This window comes from Sciurus vulgaris (assembly GCF_902686455.1).
Source record: "Sciurus vulgaris genome assembly, chromosome: 17".
NCBI classification, from domain to species: domain Eukaryota; kingdom Metazoa; phylum Chordata; class Mammalia; order Rodentia; family Sciuridae; genus Sciurus; species Sciurus vulgaris.
The window spans coordinates 60,825,764-60,849,421 of record NC_136478.1 but is presented as its reverse complement, the minus strand read 5'-3'; the positions used below and the strand labels follow the sequence as shown (position 1 = coordinate 60,849,421).

At 52.2% G+C, this 23,658-nt stretch overlaps 1 protein-coding gene across 4 annotated transcripts; it reads right to left on the bottom strand.

The window, feature by feature from the left end:
* Positions 1-510: 510 nt before the first annotated feature.
* On the bottom strand, positions 511-23,099 carry PPFIA3 (PTPRF interacting protein alpha 3). Of its 4 annotated transcripts, none has more exons than XM_079117150.1 (30): positions 22,801-23,099; positions 16,683-16,937; positions 16,356-16,457; positions 15,823-15,987; positions 15,347-15,421; positions 14,950-15,024; positions 14,430-14,651; positions 13,081-13,227; positions 12,857-12,991; positions 12,382-12,465; positions 12,103-12,234; positions 11,609-11,671; positions 11,320-11,399; positions 10,955-11,099; positions 10,247-10,434; positions 8,787-9,009; positions 7,729-7,892; positions 7,473-7,600; positions 6,713-6,806; positions 5,982-6,063; positions 5,197-5,397; positions 3,950-4,012; positions 3,763-3,789; positions 2,606-2,781; positions 2,095-2,192; positions 1,688-1,863; positions 1,539-1,607; positions 1,156-1,327; positions 735-806; positions 511-649 (listed from the first exon to the last, which is right to left on the bottom strand). In XM_079117150.1, the coding sequence occupies exons 2-29, from the start codon at positions 16,920-16,922 to the stop codon at positions 748-750; spliced, it is 3,585 nt and encodes a 1,194-aa protein (XP_078973276.1). In that variant the 5' UTR covers positions 16,923-16,937; positions 22,801-23,099; the 3' UTR covers positions 511-649; positions 735-747. The 4 variants fall into 4 exon arrangements, with proteins under 4 accessions (XP_078973276.1, XP_078973275.1, XP_078973277.1 ...); XM_079117149.1 differs by having other exon boundaries at positions 22,805-23,099; XM_079117151.1 differs by lacking the exon at positions 22,801-23,099 and adding an exon at positions 17,510-17,531.
* Positions 23,100-23,658: the final 559 nt, after the last annotated feature.

Here is a 23,658-nt window from a genome sequence, read left to right as displayed (position 1 = left end):
CCCATGCAAACCCCGGAGCCGGCGGGGAACCGGGAGCACAATTCTGCGCTCCCTACCCCTGGGGCACGGACACGGCCACAGCACGGGGGACGGGGAGGCCCCGGGGACACGAGACACGGGGGGAGGGAGAGGGGACCCCGCCCGCAGATGACCCTGGGACTGGCGACCGTATGCGGCGGGGAGGGGCTGAGTGGCACGGGGGGGCGAGGCTTGTAGCAGCGAGTCCCCCTCCCCTCCTTTCGGACGAAGAAGGAAGACTTGGGCCCCGCGACTGGGCAGGAAAAAGGAGAGGGGGCAGCCTCTTCCCGCATGCGGCTCCGGAGGGAAGCCCCGCCCCTTTTCCGCGGGTGAAGGGCTCCCGTCTCCCACCGGAAAGTGATCAATAAATTACAAAGTAGAGAAAAGGGAGGCAGAAGTTTGGGGCGGGATTTCTTCCTGCTCTTTTCTTCCCCCTCTCAGTCCAGTTCATGTGGTTTGGTCCTGGCCCAGTCCATTTGTGAGGCGGGGACACGCACTCCCGGTTTGTCTGTACAGATGGTCCGGTCCGCGGCGCGAGCTCCCCAGACCGCTTTCCCCGGACAGACCATACTCTGGGCGGGAGGGGGAGCGGTCCAGCCTCTGGACGATTCTTCCATCCGAGTGAGATCACCTGTATTGACGCCGGACAGTGCACAAGGTAGTGAAGATCCACTGTGCTGACCCACACCCGCAAGCTCGCCCAGTACAGTCCTCACCTGAAAGCCTACACTAGCAGGAATAGGTCCGGACCGAAACACCATCTGCCCGGGAACTCCCAGAAGTCTGGCCTGGAGGGAGAGAGCAGCGGTTCAGAGGGAGCACACACAACCCCACCCTCCAGTTTCCCCCTCGGGTTTCTGCGAACTTGGGCCTCAATTCCGGGAATGCTCCCTTGGACTTCCCCTCCCGATGTCACAACCATTGCTTGGTTCCACGTGGGTTCTCTTCTCTTCCCACAACTTGAGACTAAAATAAGGTACCCAGATGGCTCTGAGAGAGTTCATTTCCCATTCTGGAAAGGGCACTGGGTGTGGGATTAATTCATTCCAAGGACAGTCTGGAATGCTGGAGGGGTCCTTTTGAGAGGTGAATCTGGAAGGCTGTTAGTCCATTTCCCACCCTGGAGATGGTCCCCACCTTCTGGCTGCAACTTGCGGAGAGGGAGTCCCGGTGAGCCCAGGGCTCCTGCTGCAGCCGAACGAAAGTTGGGGGGCAACATCTCTGCCGAGTCGGGGGTTACGCCTCGGAGGTCCTTCTCTCGGAACATTTTCCTCCAGGATGGGGAGCGGCTGAAGGACTTGGCGCTGTCCTAGGGATAAGCAGGTGAGGAACAAACGCCCCGTTTCGACCCCGCCCTTCGTTTGGCCCCACCCCTCAGGGTCTCTCCTCCCCCTTAACCCAGCCCCTCCCTGAAGCAGCCTCCAGTTACGATAAGTTGGCAGAGCCAAGCTCCACCCTTTCATTGCCTATAGTGGAGGCGCTGCTAGCAGCCGGGTCTCCAGAGCTGCTGCCGCGCCCACCTCATCCAGCCGGCGGTCTGTGCCCAAGGAGATGAGGTTGCTGAATTCCTTCTCCAGGAGTTGTCTGGCCTGGAAGTAAAAGAGAGGTTGGAGCATGCAAACTGCGAGGTGGGGATGCCCAGCAAGCTCCAGGCCCAGCGGCAGCTCACCTGTGCATTCTGCGTGGGAATCTGCAGGAGCAAGGCCAAGTCGGAGTAGTCGAAGGTTTCGTCCAGGGCGAGCAGAGCCCCGTGCACTCCGCTCTCCGTGAGGTTAGTGGCGAATTCCTTCAGGCCCAGCCCGGACACCCAACCCATGACACGCTCATTGGACCACACCATCACGTCTGAGGATGGATGGGGCCTTCAGTCGTGAACCCTGCCAGTAGTTAGGCCTGTCCAGTTTAGCCCATGCCTCCTCCCCCATTTGCTCTTAACTGGCAACGCCCTCAGACTGGCTCCACACTTCGTTTACGGTAATGATCTTTTTCTTTAGGCTCTCTCCTCATCACCCCTATCTCAACCCTGCTCCGTACCCTACACCTGGCTTCCAGAGGGACTTAGTCTCTTCCACTCACCTCGGATCTGGGTCTGGCTCTCTTCTCGCCTCCGCTCGAGGTCCTTCCGGTCATAGTTGAGTCGTTTCAGGCACATGATCCCATAATGCAAACTCACCCTGAGCAGCAGGGGAAGAGGAGTCACAGAGAAGCCTTCGCAGCCCCACTGACTACTGCTTCTATTAGGCCCTCTCCATTGGCTGTGGTCTTCTGGGAGAGGTTGGGGAGTTCCACTGATCGACTGTTTTGATTGTTGGCCCTCCCAGGAGGTGGGTTATTTTCAACATACAATTCCTATTGGCTAACCTGGACCGGGTGTGGAATTAACTAGGCAAATTGTCTTGGGCCCTGAACTTTGAACTTTTCCTGTGGACCGACATCTTGGTGGATGGAGCACAGAATCAGGATTCCTGAAAACCCGGACTACAGAGCCGAAGATAATACCAGGAACTTCCAATCGCCAGCCCCATAGGTCAAAGACTAGGGGTGGGGCTTCCCCTTGGACCGTCCCCATTGGCCAGGCAGTCCCCACCTGTGGAAGCTGTCCACCATCTTGAGTTGGCCCCGGAGCTCCTTCTTGTTAAGGTGATCTAACATTCGGGCATCCACCAGCGACTCCATGAAGTAGCTGCGGTACTGGGGTAGCCCCAGGCTGGGCAGCCAGTCGTTCCCCACCCACTCGTGGTTCATGTCGCCATATGCCAGGATCTGGGGCCATGGGCAGGTTAGGGAGAGGTCAGGCTCTCTGGACTAATCCCATGTGTGTAGGAAAGGGGTTCAGTCCAATCCCTCAACCCAAGGGTATCCTTTCCCCACCCCAGAGCAGACAATGATCATCAATGTCTGCTTGGGCCAATGGACCAGTCCAAATTTGTCTCCTAAGTCTACAAAGTGTGGCCCGTGGTCCCTGAGGATCACCATCACCTGTGTCCTTGCTGGAACTGCAGAACCTCAGACCCCACCGCAGGCCTACTGGAATCATATCTGTGCTTTCACAAGATCCCCAACTATACATTAACTTTTAAGAAGCACTGTTTTTGGCCCAACATCACTTGCCTTCCAAGCCAAGCCAATGAATTATGTCAATGCAGAACAAAGAACTGTCCATGTTTTGAAAACACTAGTCTAATGCTATGTCTGGCCAGGACAATGTTCTGAATCAGATCAAAGTCATTCACCCTCTTTTGCATAAGGAGACAATCTCTCTGCTGGAAGCAAAGACCAAGTCTAACACAGTTCACTGCCACCCCCAACTTGAGACCAAAATGCAGCTTGTCTTCCCCAGCTTCTCATTCAATCTGGCCTGCCTCATCACTGCAATCCCCAGCGATTCCCGCTGCCCAAGTGAAGTGGGAATGATGCAGCATGGCCTCCCGCTTCCTCTGAACTGAAGGATAAACAGGCTGCTCTGGGTCTCCTTCTAATACAGCAATGGAACATCCCCTAGAGCTCCCGTGACCCAGGACAACAGAACGGCTGGTGCACCAGACTGACCAGGGAACAGTGTGGGCTTCCACATTGCCCCCCACAGTGCCACAGTGAACCAGTCCAGAGCTGAGCTCCAGCTGCAGCCCCCTTCTGGGATGACAGAATGTTCTGGAGGGGATAGGGGCTGGGCTCAGAGAAGGAGGGGCATCCATGCAGCGTGCACAGCCTTTTCATGCACCCACGCCCGCCCCACGCCCCTACCTGCTCCCAGCTGATCTCCTTGGTCTCCTGACCCGTTAGTGGGAAGAGGGGAGAGAAGGGGTGGATTACGGGGCAGGCAGAGGAGGACAGAAGGGACAGACAGCCATAGACTCAGTCCCTGCCCCCACCCCCAAAGAGAGTTAGTGCCACCCACAAGGCCTCTAGTTGGGGGGGGGGGGGCACTCACAGGCTTCGTGGCAGCTGTAAGGGACTCCATCTCCTCATGTGTCATCCATACATTTCCTGTGGGCTGAGTGGGAAGGAGATATTGTGATAATGAAAGCGGACTTTGGACAGGGGAGGAGAATGGGGTCACGTTTCAAAGGCCACTGGGCCATATGTTTCTGGACATTCTGCTTTCTGACTCTGGGCCCAGCAGTGGGAGAAGAAAAAAGTGATCCTTTCTCCAGCATCTATCATGTTGCAGGCAAAGAGTTAGAACTGAGGCCCAACTAAGCATTTTGATGTGTGGCCCTGTGCAAAAGATATCACCTCTGTGACTTGGCACAGACTTACAGAGTGAGCATTGAGAAGGAGGCTGCAGATTCAGTAATGCAGCAACTGTTTGGCAGTGGAAGTGGGATCCACTCACATTTGTTGAGTTATTGCTTCAACAACCCCATGCATTAGGAACATATACATGCATTCAAATGTTTATGAACCCCTGGTGAGTGACAGTCACTGTTGTGAGATCTGGGATATGGTAAAGAATGCAACAGACAAGGTCCTTTTCATGGTAGGGGAGATACAATCAATATAAACATGTTGGGGAAATATGAATATAGACTGACTAATAGATGAAATTAACAATATCCACACTCGGGTGCAATAGGGCGTGGCTAAAGGATGTCTGCAGAAGTAATTTTGGAGGCTAACAGTAATGATGTCCTCAAACTACATCCGAGTACCACAGAGACAGACACACAAGTAAACAGCAACTATGACGGAAGGTTAACAATTGCGGCGTTAGATACAGGTACACTTAATTTTCTGGATGTTTGAAACTTCTATGAACAAAAAGATGGAAGGAAAGGATAAAATTTTAGAAGGTAGTAAATTCTATGGGAAAAATTTAGAAGGAAGTGCTGTCTTGGGGGTCCAGGGGTGACTGGTTCAATGGTGGAGCTTGGGAAAGGTCTGTTGGAGGTGGTGACATCTGAGCTGAGACCTTAAGGATGAGAAAGAGCCATTCTTGGGGAAGACAAGCTAAGGGAGCAGCAAGTGCCAAGGAGCGGAGTGAGTCAGAGAAGAAGGTGGCGGGAGCCGCTCAGAAAAGACCTGGTGAAATACACACCGGACTGGGGCGGAGGCGAGGCCGACAGACTGGAGCTAGCACAGCTGGAGTGAGCACGAGGGCGGGGGGATTGGCTAGTCTCAGGAAAAGGGGCGGGGCCAGAGGCAGCAAGGGTTGGGATTGGCCGCCCGGACACTCACCGTGCGGGAGGAGGCGGGAGCTGAGGGGGAGGTGAGCGAGACCATCTCCTGGATGGCGAGGCGCAGTTTGAGCCGGTGCAGAGGATTGCTGATGCCAATCTCGCGCTGGATCTCTGTATCCGACAAGTTGGCCATGATGGCACCACTCTTGACATTGGCCCGGCAGGCAGCCACATACCATGCAGGCATACCTACCCACAGCTGAAGCACAGAAAGAGAGGGACGGGGGGAGGGACAGAGAGGACACGGCAGGAGAGATGGGGGAGACACAGAAAGAAAGGGAGAAAGGGAGACAGATGGGCGAGGCAAGTGGGGGCGAAACAGAGACATGGGAAAGTTCGCAGGAGGAGAAACAGGACAAGGCGCATAGACGTGGGAGAGGCAGAGAGAGACAGAGAAGTGCCAGAGTTGAAGGGAAAAGAGGGAGTGGAGAGACAGTAGGGGAGAGAGAAAGACACACAGGGATATGGAAGAGAGATCCAGAGGCAAGGGGAATAACAGAAGTACAGTCAGAGATGGGGAGAGAAGCAGAAAGAGAGACAGAGAATCCCACACGTGGAGAGACACAAGACCAGAACCCAGGTGGGCAGGACCAGAGGGGCAGGGGTGGAAGGAGAAGAGAGAAGCTGTTTCCATTGACAAGAGGCCTATCCCCCTCCAGGTCCTAACCTCCCCACCTCGCCCCATCCTGGCTTGGAGTAGGAAGGTGCTGGGTTCCCCGCCAGCCCTTCACGGTGGGGTTGTCAGAGGTTAGTGATCAATAGGTCATTTCTGTGCCCCAGTACCTCCAGCCAAGAGACCACAGTGGGCCCGTCCCAGGCAGCAAAAGGCAGACCCTGGCGGCAGGCCTCTTCCAGCAGTTCATGCCTGGTGGGGAAGGGCAGGGAAGGAGTTATCAGGGGTGGAAGTCCCCAGTCCTTTGGATAGACCCCTTCACCACACACACACAAGTGTGATTATATTTTATGAATGTAGAAAACATGGCAGAAGGTCAAAAATTACATGTAAATCTTTGTAAATCCATCTTCCCCACCCCCATCAAAAGAAAGAAACAGGGTGCAGTGGTGATCAGGGAGGCTGAGGCAGGAGGATCACAAGTTGGAGGGCAGCCTTAACAACTTAATGAAACCCTTTCTCAAAATAAAAAAATAAGGGGTTGGGGTTGTGGCTCAGTGGTAGAGCACTTGCCTAGCACTTGTGAGGTGCTGGGTTGGATTCTCAGCACCACATAAAAAGATTTAAAAAATAAAATAAAATAAAGGTATTTTGCCTATCTACAACTAAAATTTTTTAAATAAATAAAAAATAAAAAGGACTGGGGTCTTGTATTCAATCCTGAGTACCAGAATAAAAAAAATAAATAAATAAAGGGGGGAGAGATAAAGAAAAAGTTTAAGAGTTCCCAGATTCCTAAGCAAGCAAGTTCAGGACCATGGACATCTGCTTCCAGCGTTTCAGTCTCATATCTATGGGCTACCACCACCCCTCCACACACAGTACACGGTCACACACTCACTTCCTCTTGTTTCTTCGGTCCTTTTCTCCTGGGCCTGTCAGCTTAGCTAGCCCCAGAGGGTCAGTGGCCAATGTCTCATCTGAGGGTGTTCCAGCTAGAGGCAGGGAAGGGTCAAAATTTGGAAAGTCAAGGGGAGGCAGAATCTCTCATGCTGGGGATGGTAAGCATGCCAGGATGGCACAGGCCCTGAGGGAGTTGTAAGGCCACATTGAGGGAGTGATAAAGCCAGACAGAAACCAATGTCACCTCCCAGGTGATGAACTGGAGACATACCCAAAGAAGGACTGGATTCACTAGACTGGCCTTGGTAAGGTAGCAGTGGTGTGCTGGGAAATGGCTAACAACTGGCTTCCTGGGGAGGGAGGATCCCCTGATTGGTAGTGTTTGCCAATTTCTGTGGCCAATTTTGAGCTATCCAGGTGATGTCAAGCAGCTCACAGACTTCCTGAAACAACTGTGCTCACAAACCTACACCAGTAAGTTCCAGCACACCACTGGAAGTTGCCCAGCTTTTAGGAGTCTATACCCTCTTTCTGTTTAAAAAGTAATCAAGTAAATTCATTTACCCACCCAGTCACCCAGGTAGGTGACAAAGGGCCCTTTCTTTTTCCCTCCTCCTCTGTCTACCTCTGTAAGTCAGTCTAAGTAAATTACCAAACAAATGAAGACATGAAAGAATGTCACATCAAGATGAAAAGAAGGAATTAAAGGGAAGGGGGAGGGGAACAAAGGAGAAAGGGTTTGGAATTAGAGCACTCACCCAGAGAAGAGCTGTCCCGGCCTGGGGGTCCCATTCGCCCCTTCTCTTTCTTGCCAAAAAGTCGGCCTATGGATGACTTGATGCTCTTCTTTTTGGGAGCTTTATGAAGGGAATCTGGGGTGCCCTCACTGGTAAGCAGGAGAGAGTAAGGGCAGACTCCTTCTGGGATGGCCCTCTTCTTTCAAGTCCTTGTCTACCCCCCGTCTCATCCTTCCAAGCAAGCTCCTCCCTATTCCCATCCTTTGTCCCTGCTGACCTTCCCCGTGAGGGTCCCCCATCTTCTAGGGCCCCCGCCTGCAGTGCCAAGGCCTGGGTCATTCTCTCAAGACGGGCAGATCGGGGTGTGGGTGGCGGGGTATCTCCTGGGATGGCTGGTACCTCCCCTCGTGGAACACCAGCTTCCTCCTTGGGAACATGATTCTGGGGAGAGAAAAGCATATATTCTGAATGAAGTTGGAGGGATCATATTGGAAACTCCCCATTAATTGGGATGTCTACTAGGGGACTTGTGGGGATGGCCCTGGTTTGGAGTACTCTATCTGAAGGTAGCCTACATTAAGTGGGGGAAATGAAGCCAATGATGGAAGCTCCCCTGGAGCTTGACAAGCTCACATTTATGGTATCTTTGCTTTTAGTGTCAAGAGTGAGATATGCTTGGCCTCAAAGAAAGCAAATGAGTTATAAGTCCTGAAAATATGAAGCCTGGGTTTAAGGCAATAGAATAAGGCTAGTATCTCTTTACCTTCCTCAAAGGTCAATTCTGAGGATCAACTGTAATTCTCAAGTGTATGTTTAGTCACAGTTATAGTGTTTTTTTAAACACTATGTAGCAAGCACAATGACATATGCCTGGAGTCCCAGCTACTTGGGAGGTTGGGGCAGGGTAATCACTTGAGTTTGAGTTTGACATCAGCCTGGGCAACATATTGAGATCCCATCTCAAAAAAAAAAAAAAAAAAAAAAAAAAAAAAAAAAAAAAAAGAGGGGGATATGTCTCAGTGACAGGATGCTTGCCTAGTATGTATGAGGTCCTGGGTTTGATCCTCAGCACTGCAAAAATAATAAATGTTCTTATTTTTAAAAATCCTATGCAGAAATTTGAGGTATAAGACAAGCAGACTGGATCTGAGTAAAGTAAAAGTTAATTTCAAGAACCCATTGACTGGGTCTACCTTTTGTTGGAAATTTTAGGGAAAGCTAAGGATGTTTTTGAAAACCCCTAATGTACTGAGCTACTACTGCTGCTTTTGGGGAAGCCCTGTTTCTGACCTGTCCTCATCCTCCCCCAGGCTGGGGAGACTCCAGAACACTCACAGCCTTGTCAGTGCTCTCACGGGCAGGGCTAGGGGGTGCCAGGCGAGGTGTTGAATGGCCAGAGCTGGGAGGGGAGGGGCTGGCAAGAGTAGAGGTGGTGAGGGAGGGGGGTAGTGAGCAGCTGCTGCGGTAGCGGCCCAGCGAGTCCAGGCCAGAGCTGGACACTCGGCTCTCTAGCTCTTCTGCCCTCTGTTCTGTTGTCTCCTTCTCCTCTTGGATCAACCTGGGGAGGCAAACAGGAGAGATTGGGTGACAAAGCTGAGAAGGAGAGGGAGACGGGGGACCACAATGGGCCAGAAAGGTTTGGGGGGACAAGGAGAATTCTGGAGAATGGGCCATGAAGTCAAAAGCATGGGTGGATTGGGATGGACTCGTTAGTTCAACAGCAGTCAAGGAGTCATAGTAGTCCAAGGAAGTCATAGAAGAATTAGTTTGATCAGGGAGATCAGGATCTGTATCAGTTTAGCTTTGCTGATAATCAAATGGTTCTGCAAAATCATTAAAAGATTATTATGGGCAAGAGATAACATTCCAAGAAGGACTGTAAGAGCAAGGTCATAACAAAATCATGATAAGATCAGATACAGGTCAATCCAGCAGCTGGGAAGGTCATGGAGGCATTCAGTATGTGAGAGCTAATAAATCAAGGCAGAGTTTGAGTGGAAAGTGCTGGTTATGTTGTTCTACTTGCTGGAGGATAATGGAGAATATGTACTATAAGAGAATTGCCAAATAAAGGCAATTTCTGGGAAATCAGGGTAGACATCAATGGGGGCTTTTTAATAAATTATGGACTTTTCTTCTATTAGGTAAAAATTCTTTGTGTATAGAATTGAGGTTTTTGTTTCTGTTTTTGGTACCAAGGATTGAACACAGGGGTGTTAAACCATTGAGTCATATCCCCCCAGCCTTTTTTTTTTTTTTTTTTATGACAGGGTCTCGCTAAGTTGCTGAGGCTGGCTTTGAACTTGAGATCCTCCTGCCTCAGTCTCCCAAGCTCCTGGGGTTATAGGAGTGCAATACCATGCCTGGCAAGTTGAGGTTCTTGATTAATGTGTTACGGTAAAATCCTTGGTGTTTCAGGTTAGGTACCTTGTGTTGACACTCTTGGTGTACTTGGAGAATCTGGGTATGGGTTATATGAAGCCATGAAATCCATAGTGTGCTGGAAGATTCTTGATGTACTGAGTTGAAATTTTTGGTATTTTGGAGTACAGTCTTTGATATGTCTGGAAATTGTGAGTTACTGGCTGAGGGACAGATACATGTAATTTGCACACATGGAAGACTTGGGTGTATCCTAGGGGATTAATAGACACTACAGAGAATGCTGAACTGAAAGAATCCCTTATGGATGGTGGGAAAGGGAATGGACTCAGGCCTTCAGCAAAGTTTCTGGAAACTTGAGGGGCTGTGTGGTCAGCTCAGGCAGGACAGAGCAGAACTGGGCCAGTACTCACTTGATCTCCTTGTTGATCGCCTCCAGCTGCTCCTGAAGCATGATGGCCAGGGTCTGCACATCAGCCTGCCCACTGGGGGACAGCAGCTCAGCCCCAAACATCCCCTCCGCCTCTTCCTCATCAGAGCCATCCAATTCCCCAGGGAATGGGGGTGGCATGGACCCTGATGGAGCAGACCGCTCCCAGTCCTGTTTCTGTGGGAACAGAAGGACATCTGGTGGGTGGAGGCCAAGAATGGCATTGGGTCTTCACCCGTCAATTCTGACCTTGCCTTCCGAGGGCACCCATCCTGCCCACATGCCCTGATTCTGTTCCACAAGCCCAGCTCACTGTATCCACAGGCCCTGTTCTTAACCCCTCCCCCAACTCTCCAAGCCACGCCCATGCCCATGATTCCACCCCTCTCCCCTGACTCCCATTGCCCTGAACGCAGCCCACTTCTCCTCTTCCTGGATCACCCACTCTGGAATTCTACACTCTTCCCCCCATCTGTCATTACTCTCAGGTGCTCACCAGGTAGCAGGACAGCCACATGAAGAGGTTCACAGGGAAGTCAAGATGAGAGAATTTGGTGGCAGGAGGAAAGAAGACAGGTGAGTCCAGAAGACCCTACCTCTTAACCATGCCCCCCTCTCCCTGAGCCCCATGGATTGGGCTCTATTCCCCACCACGCCCTGCTCAGTCCAGGCCCCAGAGGTGGCTGCTGACCTTGGAGGGCTCGTCTTTGACCCCTGACCAGCGGCCCCTCTTGCTTGCCCGGCCACTGCCAGCCCCATAAGGGTCCAGGGGGGTGCCAGAAGGTAACGTGGGTGCCTGGGAGTAACGGAGTTCCAAGGCACTGCCAGGGAGAGACCTGTGGGCATGGGGAGGGCAGTCATGGGTTTGTGGATCAGAAAAAGGTGAAAGAGATCAAGGGTCACAGGGATAGGCCTGAACTCAGGGGTCCTGAATTCAAGGTCAAAAATAAGAGGTATGAGTGATTGCCTCAGGAGAATAGGGAGTGGTGATCAGAAGGGATGAGCTTGACCAGAGTGGATCCCTGGACAGAGGAGGGGCAAGAGGGCATCTGTCACCTGGAGTAGGAGGATGGTGGCCTCCCCCGCAGCTGGTCGATCTCCATCTGCATTCGCTCCATTTCAGCCAAGAGCTGCTCCTGGGGGAAGGGCATTGGAGGTGTCAGGTCACCCTGAGTCATGGGCATGGGCATGGCTTAGAGTCAGGGAAGGGTTTAAGAAAGTGAGTTGTCAAGAGTAAGATGGACTGGGGAAAGTGTCAAGTGCCTGCCCCCTCCTTTTCCTGAGGCCAATTCCAACCTCAGTACCCCCTGCCCCACTTCCCTCCTTCCTTCCCCAGAACCCTCACCTTGTTAAGCAGCAGCTCATCCTGCAGTTTCTTCATGTTGGCGATCTCCTCACTCAGTGAGTTCTAGGGGAATAGGGGTGAAGTGAGAGGGGGGCCCAAACCCAGCATGCCCAGCCACCAGCGCACAGACAGGCCTGGGGGACCCAGAGGAATGTCGGGGTTGACAAATAGTGAGCTGAGAGGAAGGGAAGGTGGGTTGTGGGGCCTAAAATGTACCTCCTGGAAGCCTGGGATCGGAAGTCTTGTGCTATCTTGGAGGACTCAGGGATTGAGGGACCATATGGTTGGGAAAAGACAAGGAGTCAGGGTCTGGATGCCCTTAGAATTCAGCTCTTGGAATGTTTACATGAAGTGAAAAAATGGTCTCAACAACAGATCAGAGAAGACTTCGAATTCAGGGTACTCGGGTTTAGGGACATCTCAGATAACAGATCTGGGGGAAACGTCTGGGGCCACAGGATTCCTGGTGGTCGGAGTTCTGGGTTAAGATGCACCTTCTCCTCCAGCGCTCCCATGCGCTCTTTGAGGTGAAGCTGTAACCGCTCATTGGACTCGCTCAACAGCTTGTCCACTGTCTCGGACAGCCGCTTATTATGGTCATCGTTCATCTTCTCTCTCTGTCGTGCCTGCGCATGGAAAAGCAGGACAATGGTGTTCAATTTGGTCCTGCACAGAACCCCGCCCTTTTCTAAGCCCCGCCCCAGCCACACCCCCTTATCTAAACCCCACCCTAGCCCCAAAGCTCAACATTCTGCAGTCTTCAAACCCCTCACCCGCTGCAGCTCCTGGTTCTTCTCCTCCAACTGGGCCTCCAGCTGCCGAAGCCGCTCCTCAAAATTCCCATGACGCTCCTCAGCCTAGTGGACAGAACCCACGGTATCTAACGTTACCCCAGCAGGATCTAGTCAGGTCCCTGGCCCTGCTGTCTTCAAGGCCAGTTACAAGGTCCCACCCCACAAGTTCCAGGTTCCTCTCCAGCCCCTGTGATTCAGGTCCTGCTCCTGTGTCCAGTCTACATTCGCAGGAACTGTTCCAGTCCTTTCCGGTTCCAGGCTACCCATCCTTGTAGTCCAGACTATAAAACACAGTCCACCCACACCAAACTTCCAAGTTCTGCTCCATCAAAGTCCTTACCCCCACTTTACCAGCACCCCCGCCCCATCTTTCCCCAGAAGCCATCCAGATGTTCTGTCTACTACCTTTTCAGATGGGGCCTTGCCCCATCTCCTCAATGAGGCCTCTCCTCACCTTGTTGAGGGCGGCCACGCGCTGGGCTAGCTGCGCCTCTATCTCGGGCAAGGTCTCGGCCTTCTGTAGTGTCTGCTGCAGCTTCTGTTTAGCATCGTCCAGCCACTCCGCCAGCTGACGACTCTTCTCTTCACTCTGGAGCAGGGAGAGGCAGGGGGAGCGGAAGCGCTAGGTTACAGGGGCCACAGTCCTTTTCCCTTTGCCCCTTCAGGGTTCGCCCCCACCTGCCGGTACAGCGACTCCTTGCTAGCCAACTCATTCTCCAGCTTGTCATTGGCATCGTGAAGAGACGTGGCCTCACGCTGGGCGCTCAGGTAGCGCTTCTCCAGAGTAGTGATCCGCTCTTCCATATCCTCCCGCTGAGCCAGCGCCTGCAGAGGGCCAAGGCCATGTGGACTACAGCTCCCAGAAGCACTCAGGGAAGCCTAGGCTTAGAATCCAGGGCAAAGTGCCCTAGGGTATCCTGGGAAATGATGTCCCCTTGGCTTCAGACGGGGCCACACCTCCCAGTTTTTTCTGTTCGTTTTTCCCTCCCTCCCTCCCTCCCTCCCTCCCTTCCGTCCCTTCTTCCTTCCTTCCTCTCTTTCTCTGGTACCAGGGATTGAACGCAGGGGCACTTAACTATTGAGTCACATCTCAGTCCTTTTTTATTTTTTATTTTGAGAAAGGACCTCCCTAAGTTGCTCAGAGTCTCAATAAGTTGTTGAGGCTGGCTTTGAACTCACAATCCTCCTGCCTCAGCCTCTCAAGCCACTGGGATTACAGGCAAAAAGCACCATGTCCACACCTCCCAGTTACTAAGATAGTTCTGGCTTAGGCCCTCTGGTAAAGATGACTGAAAGCCCAAGCAATGTGAAGTCTTGAATCAAGCCACCCTTCTCAAAATCTAAGTCTCAGTTTTCTCAGCAACTTCTGACTCAGAACAGTCTTAGAATCACACAGGAAGTTTCATGGGAAACATGAAACAAAGTTCCTTGTATATGGAAAGCAACACGTCCCAAGAGCCACCATGATGCACAAACATAAAAGATAAGCTACACATTCTGGTGGGAGATGAACTCTTCTCTGGGAGCCCTCGTGGTGGGATCACACTTCCTAACAGCCTCCACCCCACCCCTTTCCTGCAGTTGTCCAGGCTTACAGTCCCAGATGAAGACCCTAGTGGGTGATGAGAAATAAAGTGCTCACTCTACCTTCTCATTCACTGCCTTTGAGAATCCAGGCCCCACATTTCCCAACAGATCCCCAGGCATGAGAATTAGGGTCAAGGAGTCTAAGCCAGGAAGGGCAAAATGCCAACAAAAAATTAAGAGACACAAGAGAATGTCACCATTGTAATATAATAATGAGGATCAGTTATTGAGTACCTACTCTGTGCCACATACTAACCTTCTGATAAGGGTCATAAGTCCCATTTTACAGGTGAGGTAACTGAAGCTCACAGAGGTGGAGAGACCACACAGGCTGGGGACTGAATCCAGGTGCCACCATTCATGAGCCCAGGGACTTTGGACAAAGGGGGAGGGAGAAGAGTAGGGACACAGAGGCCCCTCACTAGGGGCTCCCACCTTACCTCCTTAAGGTCCCGCTGCAGCTTGGAGTTGGCTTCCTCTGCCTTACCCAGCTCCCGGTGAGCGGTGCCCAGCTCCTCCTCCAGCTGGCTCATCTGACGGCACAATACCGCCAGGCGCTCCCGCAGCTGGCACACCTCTGCTCGCTGCCGCTCCAGGGCTTCCTCCAGCTCTGCTGTGCGGCGGTTGGCATCCCCACCAGGACCCAGGCCATTGGCAAGGGTCTGGAGTGAGAGAAGAAGAGACAGATCCCAGAGCGAGAAATGCAAAGACACAGAGGGAATGCAAAGAGATAATTGATCAGCTGAGGTGTGTGTGAGGGGCAATCAAAGATCAGTTAGGATCATGCAGTTCAGAGTCCACAGGGGTCACAGAAGTTAGCTAGGTGAGGTCAAAAGCTAGTAAAAGTCTTAGAGGTTCAACTGTCCCAGGGTAAGTGAGAATCATAACAACCATCAATATGATCATAACAATGTCAGGGAGTTGAGTGGAGGTCACAGAAAGAGGACTTCCTCCTCTCACCTGCCCATCTCCATCCTTGCCTGGCTCTTCCAGGCCTGACCGCCGCCTGGACAGCTGCTCTCGAAGGCTCAGAGTCTGGAAGAGTGAAAGGGGAATCAGGACAAGGGATCTTGGAACACTAGCTTTACTTCCCACCATAAGGTGTTTTCTCTTTAGCTCCATCTTTCCCTATCCAACTATTTTCTCCTAAGTCCCAGCCAAAGCCCCAGCTCTTGTTTCTCATCTTAGTCTCATTCACTGAGAGGTTCTCACCTTAGTCCTGCCTACTGAGTTCCTTCTTAGGAACTCCACTGGTTTCTTTTTCATTGTCCAACCCCTTTGGAACCCGCCCTATTAGCCCCACCCATTGATACTTCCTTAGTTGCAGTCAACCTCCTTTTCTTGGCCTTGCCCCCACCTCCTGATTGCTCAGCTCCAGCTCCTCCTCTAGCACTGCCACTCGCTCCAGCGCCATCCGCAGTCGCTCTCGGACCTGGGGATGGAAGCAGGACAGGAATGAGAGGAAGACCTGTCAACTGCCCCAGTCCGAGACAGTTGACCTTGGCCGAAAACACCCCGCAACAGGTCTGATAAGGTAACATAAGGATCATCTCTCTATAATGGGTGTGCAGCTCCTCCAAACAGGTACCAGGCAGCCTTTTCCAGTCGTAGCCCCCGCCTCAGTTCATTTTTCTACGCTCGACCGTCAAGTTGGGTCCCCCGCGGCCCCCCCCCCCCCCCCCCCCCCGCATAGCCTGTCTCGATCAGTGACAGTAAAAATTCTTCCCACTTGGGACATCCCTAATCAATCAGAGCAAGAATCGCTCCCACTCAGGACAACTCCTGTCAACTACGGTTTTCTGTTCTTCATCCTGACTCTTCCAATTCTCATACCTTCTCATCTAGGGCCTTGTGGTGCTCGAAGAGGGATTTTAGAGCTTTCAGCACCTCCACCTCAGAGGAGACCCCACCCGGGGACTGGGCCTGGCGCTTCACCACAGTCATGCGCAGTGACCTCTCGTGCCTGGACACCAGGCACTCCAGGTGTTCCAGGAGGAGCTAGAGGGGGTAGAATAAGGAGTCAAGGAAAAAAGTCCAGGGAAAAGGGATAGGATCAAGAAAGGAGGTGACAATGTAAAAGACATATGGAGGAAGAGATGGAGCCAAGGGGAACCTTGAGAGACAGGTCAGGAAAAAAGAAGAATAGCAGAAGTAGAGTCAAGAAAAGGGTGGTGCAAGAAAAGAGAAAGGTATGGAGATCAGAGAGCGGACAGGAGGAAGGAGTGAGACCAGAGTGGGAGACCAGCCAGAAAGTGGGAGTAAAGAAGAGAGGAGAAGAAAATGAGATGCAGAAAAAACATAGGTCAGGCAGAAACACCAAGAGGGGTCATCTGCCCAACTCCGGTCCAGCCCTTAACATCCCTCACCCGCGTGTTGTTCCGCTCTGCCTTCAGTTCTGCAATCTCTTCTTCCCTCTCTAGCAGCTGCTCCCGACATAAGTTCAGCTCCTTGGTCAGAGCTGCAAACTCCTGTCCAGGCGTGGGCAGAATTGGGGACAAAGGATCATCTTTTTCTATCTCCCTTCTTTCTTTAGAGTTTGAAGGCCCCGCCCCGCCCGAATAAGTCCGGCCCCTTCTTGCTGCTCAGGCCCCGCCCACCAAAGGAAGCCTCTCCCAGCTCCTTTCTAACCACCAAACCACGCCCCTTCCGGACCTCCCTCTCCTCTGCAGGTCCCGCCCCGGCCCCGCCCAGACCTGGGGAAGCGCGATGCTGAGTTGGCGTTGCAGCGAGTCCTTCTCGTGGCCGAGCTCGCGCAGCCGCAGCTGCGCTGTAGCCAGTCCGTCCTGCGCCTCGCGCAATGTCTCCAGCAGGCGCTCGCGCTCCGTGAGCATCGTGACCATGAGGCGCTCCAGCTCGCCGCCTGCCTCGTCTGGGCCCAGCGCCGATCCCCGCCGGCCATCCTCGCTGATGGTGGGCATCACCTCGCACATCATGGCGGCGGTGCGGGCCTACGGTGCCGGGAGGGGTCAGGGAACAGAAACCAGCCTTGTCAAGGCACCAGCAGAGAACTGAGGCACAGCTGCTCCGATACTTCATGAGGGAAACAGGTGGGGCCATCCAGGCACTGCATAGGAGAGACTAAGGCCTAGACACTCTGATCATGACACGAGGAAACTAAGGCACCGCTACGGGACAGTCCACCGGGAAACTTAAGGATTGACCACCAGGTGCTGCCAGAGGAAACTGAGGCTGATCCGTGGTAATCAGGGCACAGGATAAACTGAAACCCATTTCTTTTAGGAAAACGACCCTGGCTACTTAGGTGAGAAGCTTTTAGGGAAACAGGTCAGACTCCACCACCAGGCACTGGCAACAAACCTAGGCCTGGCCCACTCAGAACAGAAGTTTGGTGACCCAGTCATTGCCTTAATTAATGTGGAAAAATCAGTTTCTACCTACTCTGACTGCTGAGAATACTCAACCCACTGCATAGGCAGGGAAACGGAGACCAAGCCAAAACCATGCCTTCAGAAAGCCACAGAAATGGAGACACAGAACTAGGTCACTAGGATGTGATTACCTGTATACTGTCTCAGAGATGGTCTTCATCTACTTTCCAGCCCAACTCCTGCCCTCCTTCAATTTCCCAGATATCTAAGACCCCCGCTCAGAAAAATCTACTTGAAAAAAAAAAAAAAATTAGTTTTGTACCATAAATTGAACCTGGGGGCGGTTAACTACTGAGCCACATCACCAGCCTTTTGTTGTTGTTGCTATTTTAAATTTATTTAGAGACAAGGATCTGGCTAAGTTGCTCAGGGCCTCACTAAGTAGTCGAGGCTGGCTTAGAACTCACAATCCTGCCTCAGCCTCCTGAGCCACTAGATTACAACCATGTGCCACAGCACCCGGGTCAAAAAAAAAAAAAAAAAAAAAATTAAAGCATGGGGCCAGGGGTGTAGCTCTCAATGGTAGGGCGCTTGCTTAGCATGTGTGAGGCCTGGGTTCCATTCTGAGCACTGCCAAAAAAAAAAAAAAAAGTTAAAAAAAAAAAGTTTTAAAAATAATCAACTAAAATGAAATGAAAATGAAAAGCAGAGGGGTGCAGCGGTCGCAAAGGTGCTTGCTCGCCTGTAATCCTAGTGACTTGGGAGGCTAAGTCAAGAGGATCGCAAGTTTGAAGACAGCCTCAGCAATTTAACAAGAACTTGCCTCAAAATAAGGGAGGAGGGGGCTATGGGTGTAACTCAGGGTAGAGCGCTCCTGCATTCAATCCCCGGTACAGGAAAAAAGAAAGAAAAGAAAGAAAGAGAGAGAGAGAGAGAAAAGGAAGGAAGGAAGGAAGGAAGGAAGGAAGGAAGGAAGGAAGGAAGGAAGGAAGGAAGGAAGGAAGGGAGGGAGGGAGGGAGGGAGGGAGGGAGGGAGGGAGGGAGCGGGGGGAGGAAGAGAAAGAAAGAAAGAAAGAAAGGAAGAAAGAAAGAAAGAAAGAAAGAAAGAAAGAAAGAAAGAAAGAAAGAAAGAAAGAAAGAAAGAAAGAAAAAAAGATAGATTGGGAGGAAAGAAAAGGAAAGGAAGGGAAGGAGGGGGAGAGAGAAAGAAAAGAAAGAGAAGGAAAGGGCAAAGCAAAGCATGGCGGGACTAAGACTGTGCTAGTCATCTCCCTCTTCAGGACCTGAGAATCCAAGATCGAACCCCCTGCTGCTTCAGGTCACAGGATCCTAGGCACCACCGGGCCCTTTCCTCCCCTAGACCAAAGAGTCTGTGCCTCCACCTGCCTCCTCCCCAGTCCTCCGAGTTAGAGACCACACCTCCCTTCTTTCCCGGAGATTTTTCAGCCTCCTCCCTTAGAACCAGAAATCCCAGCCTTCAGATCCCTCCTCTCCAAGACCCTAGAAGTCCAAGTGCACCGCTCCTTCATCAGGATCCACCCACCGGTCTGGGACTGTCCTGCAGCCGCCAGTCCGGCCCTCGTGGGGCGTTAACCAAGGCTGGCGGGGAGGGAAGGGCGGAGTTTCTGAGGCGGGAAGGCGGGGCTCGGGTTACAGGGCAGGTGTAGAGGCGGAGATGAAGCGAGGCCCCACCGAGCCCGCTTCAGCAGCTCCCGTGCACGCTTCAGGTCCGACAGGTCCAGCTGGCCGAGCCGAAAGCAGGAGGGACTTTCATTCGGTTCCCTCCTTTCCTTCCACCCTACGGGCAGCGGCATAACCGGTTCTGAGAGTGGATAATTCTCAACCCTGCCCAATATGCAGACTGTGCCCAGTCTAGGACTGGGGCCTCCTCCCCTGAGGAAAGGAGGGGGTCTAGAAGCTCTGGAACCTGGAAGAGGAGACTGCTGGATGCCTGCACCCTTGGATCTTTGAAGTGGCACATCCCAGAATCCAGAACTGAATCCCATCCCCTGAATGTCAGCACTCAGAGGCCAGATATAGGAAAACGTTTAGAAGACGTGAGGCCAGCCTTAGGCCAAAAAAACCAATATCAAACCCACAACCTACTCAGAAGATGAGAATGAAGATGTTTTAGAGAGACTATTCTAGTACCTCACATTTACTGAGGAGACAAAACACAGCAGGGTTGGAGTAGGGTCTAGAAAGTCAATGGCATGAAAACAATACAGAGTGCAGAAAGGACACATGCTTCCATGCTTACCACATTAAGGGACTGGGGTTTTCACTCAGCAGTAGAACATTGTGCAAGGCCAGTGGATTCTATTTCCAGCACCAAAAAGAATAAAATAAAAATAAAAAATGCATGCATTGGGCTAAGTAGAGGGACATATTCTAGAACTGAGGTGTAGAACCAAGAATTAACCAAAAGCAGCTCAGTAACTTAGAGTGTCTTGGTTATCCCAGAACCTCAAACACAGAAGGAGCATAAGGATACCCAGGAACATACCTAATGTAATACAGAAGATGTGATCTAGAATTCAGAATCTACTAGGGATGAAGGTATCAAAATGGAATACAGCAGCAGTTGCATTTTTGGTTTGATCATATTCTAGATAATGCAAAAATCAGAAGACAAAAGCTGTGCTGTAGAATGCAGAACATGAACTGCAGATGAAGAAAAACACGGAAAGTTGCAAGGAGTTTGCCTGAAACTTGCAAGTGTCTTAGGGGAAATGCAGAAGGATAGATGCTGAGAATTAAGAATTTCCTGAGAGTTGGGCATGATGGTGCATGCCTGTAAGGCCAGCTACTCAGGAGGCTGAAGCAAGAGGATCACAAATTCCAGGCCAACCTCAGCAACTTAGAAAGGCCCTCAGAAACTTAGTAAGATCCTGTTTCAAAATAAAAAATAAAAAGAGCTGGGGATGTAACTCCAGTGATAAAGTGACCCTGAGTTCAATCCCCAGTACCAAAAATAAATAAATAATTTTTTTTTTCTTGAAATGAAGACTGAACTGGGGCTTGGGTTGTGCCTCAGTGGTAGAGCACTTGCCTAGCATGTATAAGGCACTGGGTTCAATTCTCAGCACCACATATAAATAAATAAATAAAATTAAGGTCCATTGACAATTTTAAAATATTTTTTAAAAAGACTGAACTGGCAAAGGAGGGGGATGTTCTGGAAATTAGAACATTTCTAAGCTGAAGACTCCAGAAGAAGAGACAGCCTAGAACATGCTCAGAATGCCAACATGGCAGATGGAGGAGAAAGTCAACAATCCACTATGGAACAAGTTCTACCCTAAGGTCACACTAGGGAAAAAGATAGAGAAGGTAGAAATGAATGGGCCTAGAAACTAGAACCTGGGGAAAGAAAATGAAATATAGAACACTTCATTGGGAATCTTCTATATTTAAGATTGTGAAATTAAATGGAACCTAAAACAGAAAAATGCATTCTAGAATTGAGAGCACAAATTGGAGGAAGGCCAGAGCAGGTAATTGAACTACACATATTCTAGAACTTGGAATGGCCATGGGAAGAGAATGGAATCTAGAACAATGCCAAGGATGGGGCTAGAACCTAGAATACATCTAAAATGAAAATTTAGCAGACACTAAGTAAGGACTAGTTGCCAGAAATCCAGAATATGTCTGAGGAGATGGCAAGGTCATAATTTACTTTGTGGACATTATCTAAATGTTTGAAAAGACAAATGAAAAAAAAAAAAAAAAAAAAAAAGACATGCCCAGAATTTAGCATCTGGCCTAGAACTTAGATCATCCCTTGGGTGAAGATAGAACAGAGATATTAACTGGAAATGTTCTAGTATTGAGAAGGAATCTAGAACACAGAACAATGCAAGGGCACATGTGTAATTAGAAATATGGAAGATGGCAAGTTCTAGGTTGACTAACGAGCCTGGACACAGAACACATCTGGGGGAAGGGATCTATGTTTGGCTCATTGTCCTGCGAGTGTGTACTTACTTAGACAATGGTGCATCATGATATAGGGCTAAGAAGGAAATATAGTACTGAAAACATCTCAAGAATCCAGGACTTAGGGCACAGAGGACAGAGGAGATTCCAAAAACCTAGCACTGAGATGGTGGGGATGAGGCAGGGGTTTGTCAAGGCCACAGGAGAAGTGAAGTTGATGGGACTCATGAGACTATGAGTACCTGGACCTCTAAAAGTGAGAGCTAAGAAACTAGACACCATGGTGGAGCTGAGCTGGGGGCCTGGACTCCTGAATCCATGAGGATATAAAGATCAGAGTGTTCGAAACTTGAAGCCTAATTCCTTGTTGGAAGGGAGGGCTGGGGAAGGTGGCCTGAGTAAAAGCTGATGGGAGTACTGAAGCTGAGGTCTGAATTCTGGATCTTGAGGGGATGCAGGACCCAGGACAAGACACCTAGTTGTATAAGGGGACAGGTGAATAGAAGCCAAGGAATCACATTAGAGATTGCATTCCAGATCCCTGAAAGCAAGAGAGTCGTGGCGCCTGAGTTCCTGAGGGAGCAGATGCTGAGGTACCAGAAGGCTCAGTATATTTTCTGAGGGGCATGGGGGCTGTTAAACTAGGTGCTAAGGGACATGGGTGGGCAAAGGCTAGAAAACTGGATTCCTAGGTCCTGACGGGGTGAGGGTTATCAGCTGGATCCGGCAGAGGAATGAGTGCTGACAGCTTCCAGAAGCAGGTGGGAGCTGGATGCCCAGGTGCTAAGGTCTCTAAGGTGAACAGAGCAGGAGCATTCAGAAGCCCTGGTTCCTTGGAGAGCAGCTGGAGTCCTAGAACTCTGGGGCGCTGAGGATGCGGCCTGAAAGCCTGGCCAGCGGAATCCTGCGGCCCAGGTCTGGGAAGGCCTGGGTATCCCCGGGTCAAAGGCACAGCCGGGGGTATCCCCGCGCCGCCTTGCGCCCCCTCCCTGGCAGCGGCGGCATGAGGTGGGGGAAGCAAGGCTGCCAAGCGCGCTGACCATGGACAGCTCCAGAGCGGGCCTGTGTCCAGGGCGGCGGACGAGCCGGCCTGGACCGAGAGTCGTGGCCGGCTGTTCAAGCCTGAGGCTAGAGACCGGCACACTGGTGCGCAAATGGGGGACTAAGTGGACGCGACAGGGAATGGCCGGCCGAAACTGGGGGAGTCTGAAACAGCCGCGGCCGGTGTCTGGAGCTCCCGGGACTGGGCCAAGGTTAGCGATCTAGGTTCAGAAGGGGTACCGGGGCTGAAGTGGCAAATCCAGGCTCCTGGGCCCTGGAAGAGGCGCGAGGAGGCAGTACGCCTGGGAGTCTAGGGTTCCGTTGGGGACTCCGGGCGCCAGTAAGGGGCACGCCTGTGTCTCCAGTGTTGGGTTGTGAAATCTGGGTTCTGGGGTCCCCTGGGACCAGGAAGGAAATCCAGGATCTCTGGGAAGCGGGGGAGTCTCGCCGAAGGGTCCCCAGGGTGGGCGCTGCCAGGCGGGCTGGGCCGGGCTCTTACCTACCTGGTCCGCGGCGGCTGCGGGCGGAGCTGGGCTGCAGGAGGGACGTGGGGTGGGGTGGGGGGACCGGGCGGGGCCCCTGGCGGCGGCCGGGGCCCAGATCTGTAGCTCCGGAGCCCTGTCTCCGCGGCTCGCGCGGGCTCAGCGTCTCTTGCTCGGGCTTGGGCGCTGGGGACCCCCCCTCCCTCTCAGTCTCACAGTCCTCTACCCCTTAAAATAGCCCCCTGTCCCTGTCACCGTTCAGCCTCCCCCCGTGAGGCCGCAGCTGCCAGATCCAGGGGTGCCTACCAGCGCCCCCCAAATACCACCTTCCCCCCCCAAAAATTCCTCCTCCCTCCCCCTCCCCCCCTACAGCTCCCTGGCGGTCTTGGCCCCTTTAACAGGAGACTGACAGACGGCGCTGGGTGACCAATGAGAGTGAGCGTCGGCGCCGGCCGGCGACTAGACCCCGCCTCTGCACGGGCAGGGAGGGGTCGCGCGGGCGGAGAGTAGGAGGCGGGGCTTAAGGTGACTCGGCCAATAGGAGCTTGGCGTGCGGCGGCTGGGGCGGGAGGCGGAGCCCGACTGGGGGATGATGTCACCTGGAGCGAGTAGCGCGCGGCGTGGAACGCGAGTCGCGACCCCGGATCCTGGCGGTGGCGCGCGCCGGCCCTCGCGCCGCACGGGACACAAGGGCTGGGCGGGCAGTGGGATGGGGATAAAGGCTGAATTTTAGGGCAAGGGCGGTTTCCGGAAAGACGTGCTTTGGTTGGAAGGTAGGTTGAGTGCTCGACGGATGAGTGGACCTTATTCTGCGCCCCTGTGCCCACCTCGCGAAACTACACTAGGCACCCCCATCTCCCACGCAGACGATAGTG

Coding starts and splice junctions, on each gene's coding strand:
- PPFIA3 (XM_079117150.1), bottom strand. CDS start 16,922: ATGATGTGCGAGGTGATGCCCACCATCAGCGAGGATGGCCGGCGGGGA. Junction 10,435..10,954: donor TCAAAGACGAGCCCTCCAAG/GTCAGCAGCCAC, acceptor CCACAGAAACAG/GACTGGGAGCGGTCTGCTCC. Junction 1,864..2,094: donor GAGCCAGACCCAGATCCGAG/GTGAGTGGAAGA, acceptor ATCCATCCTCAG/ACGTGATGGTGTGGTCCAAT.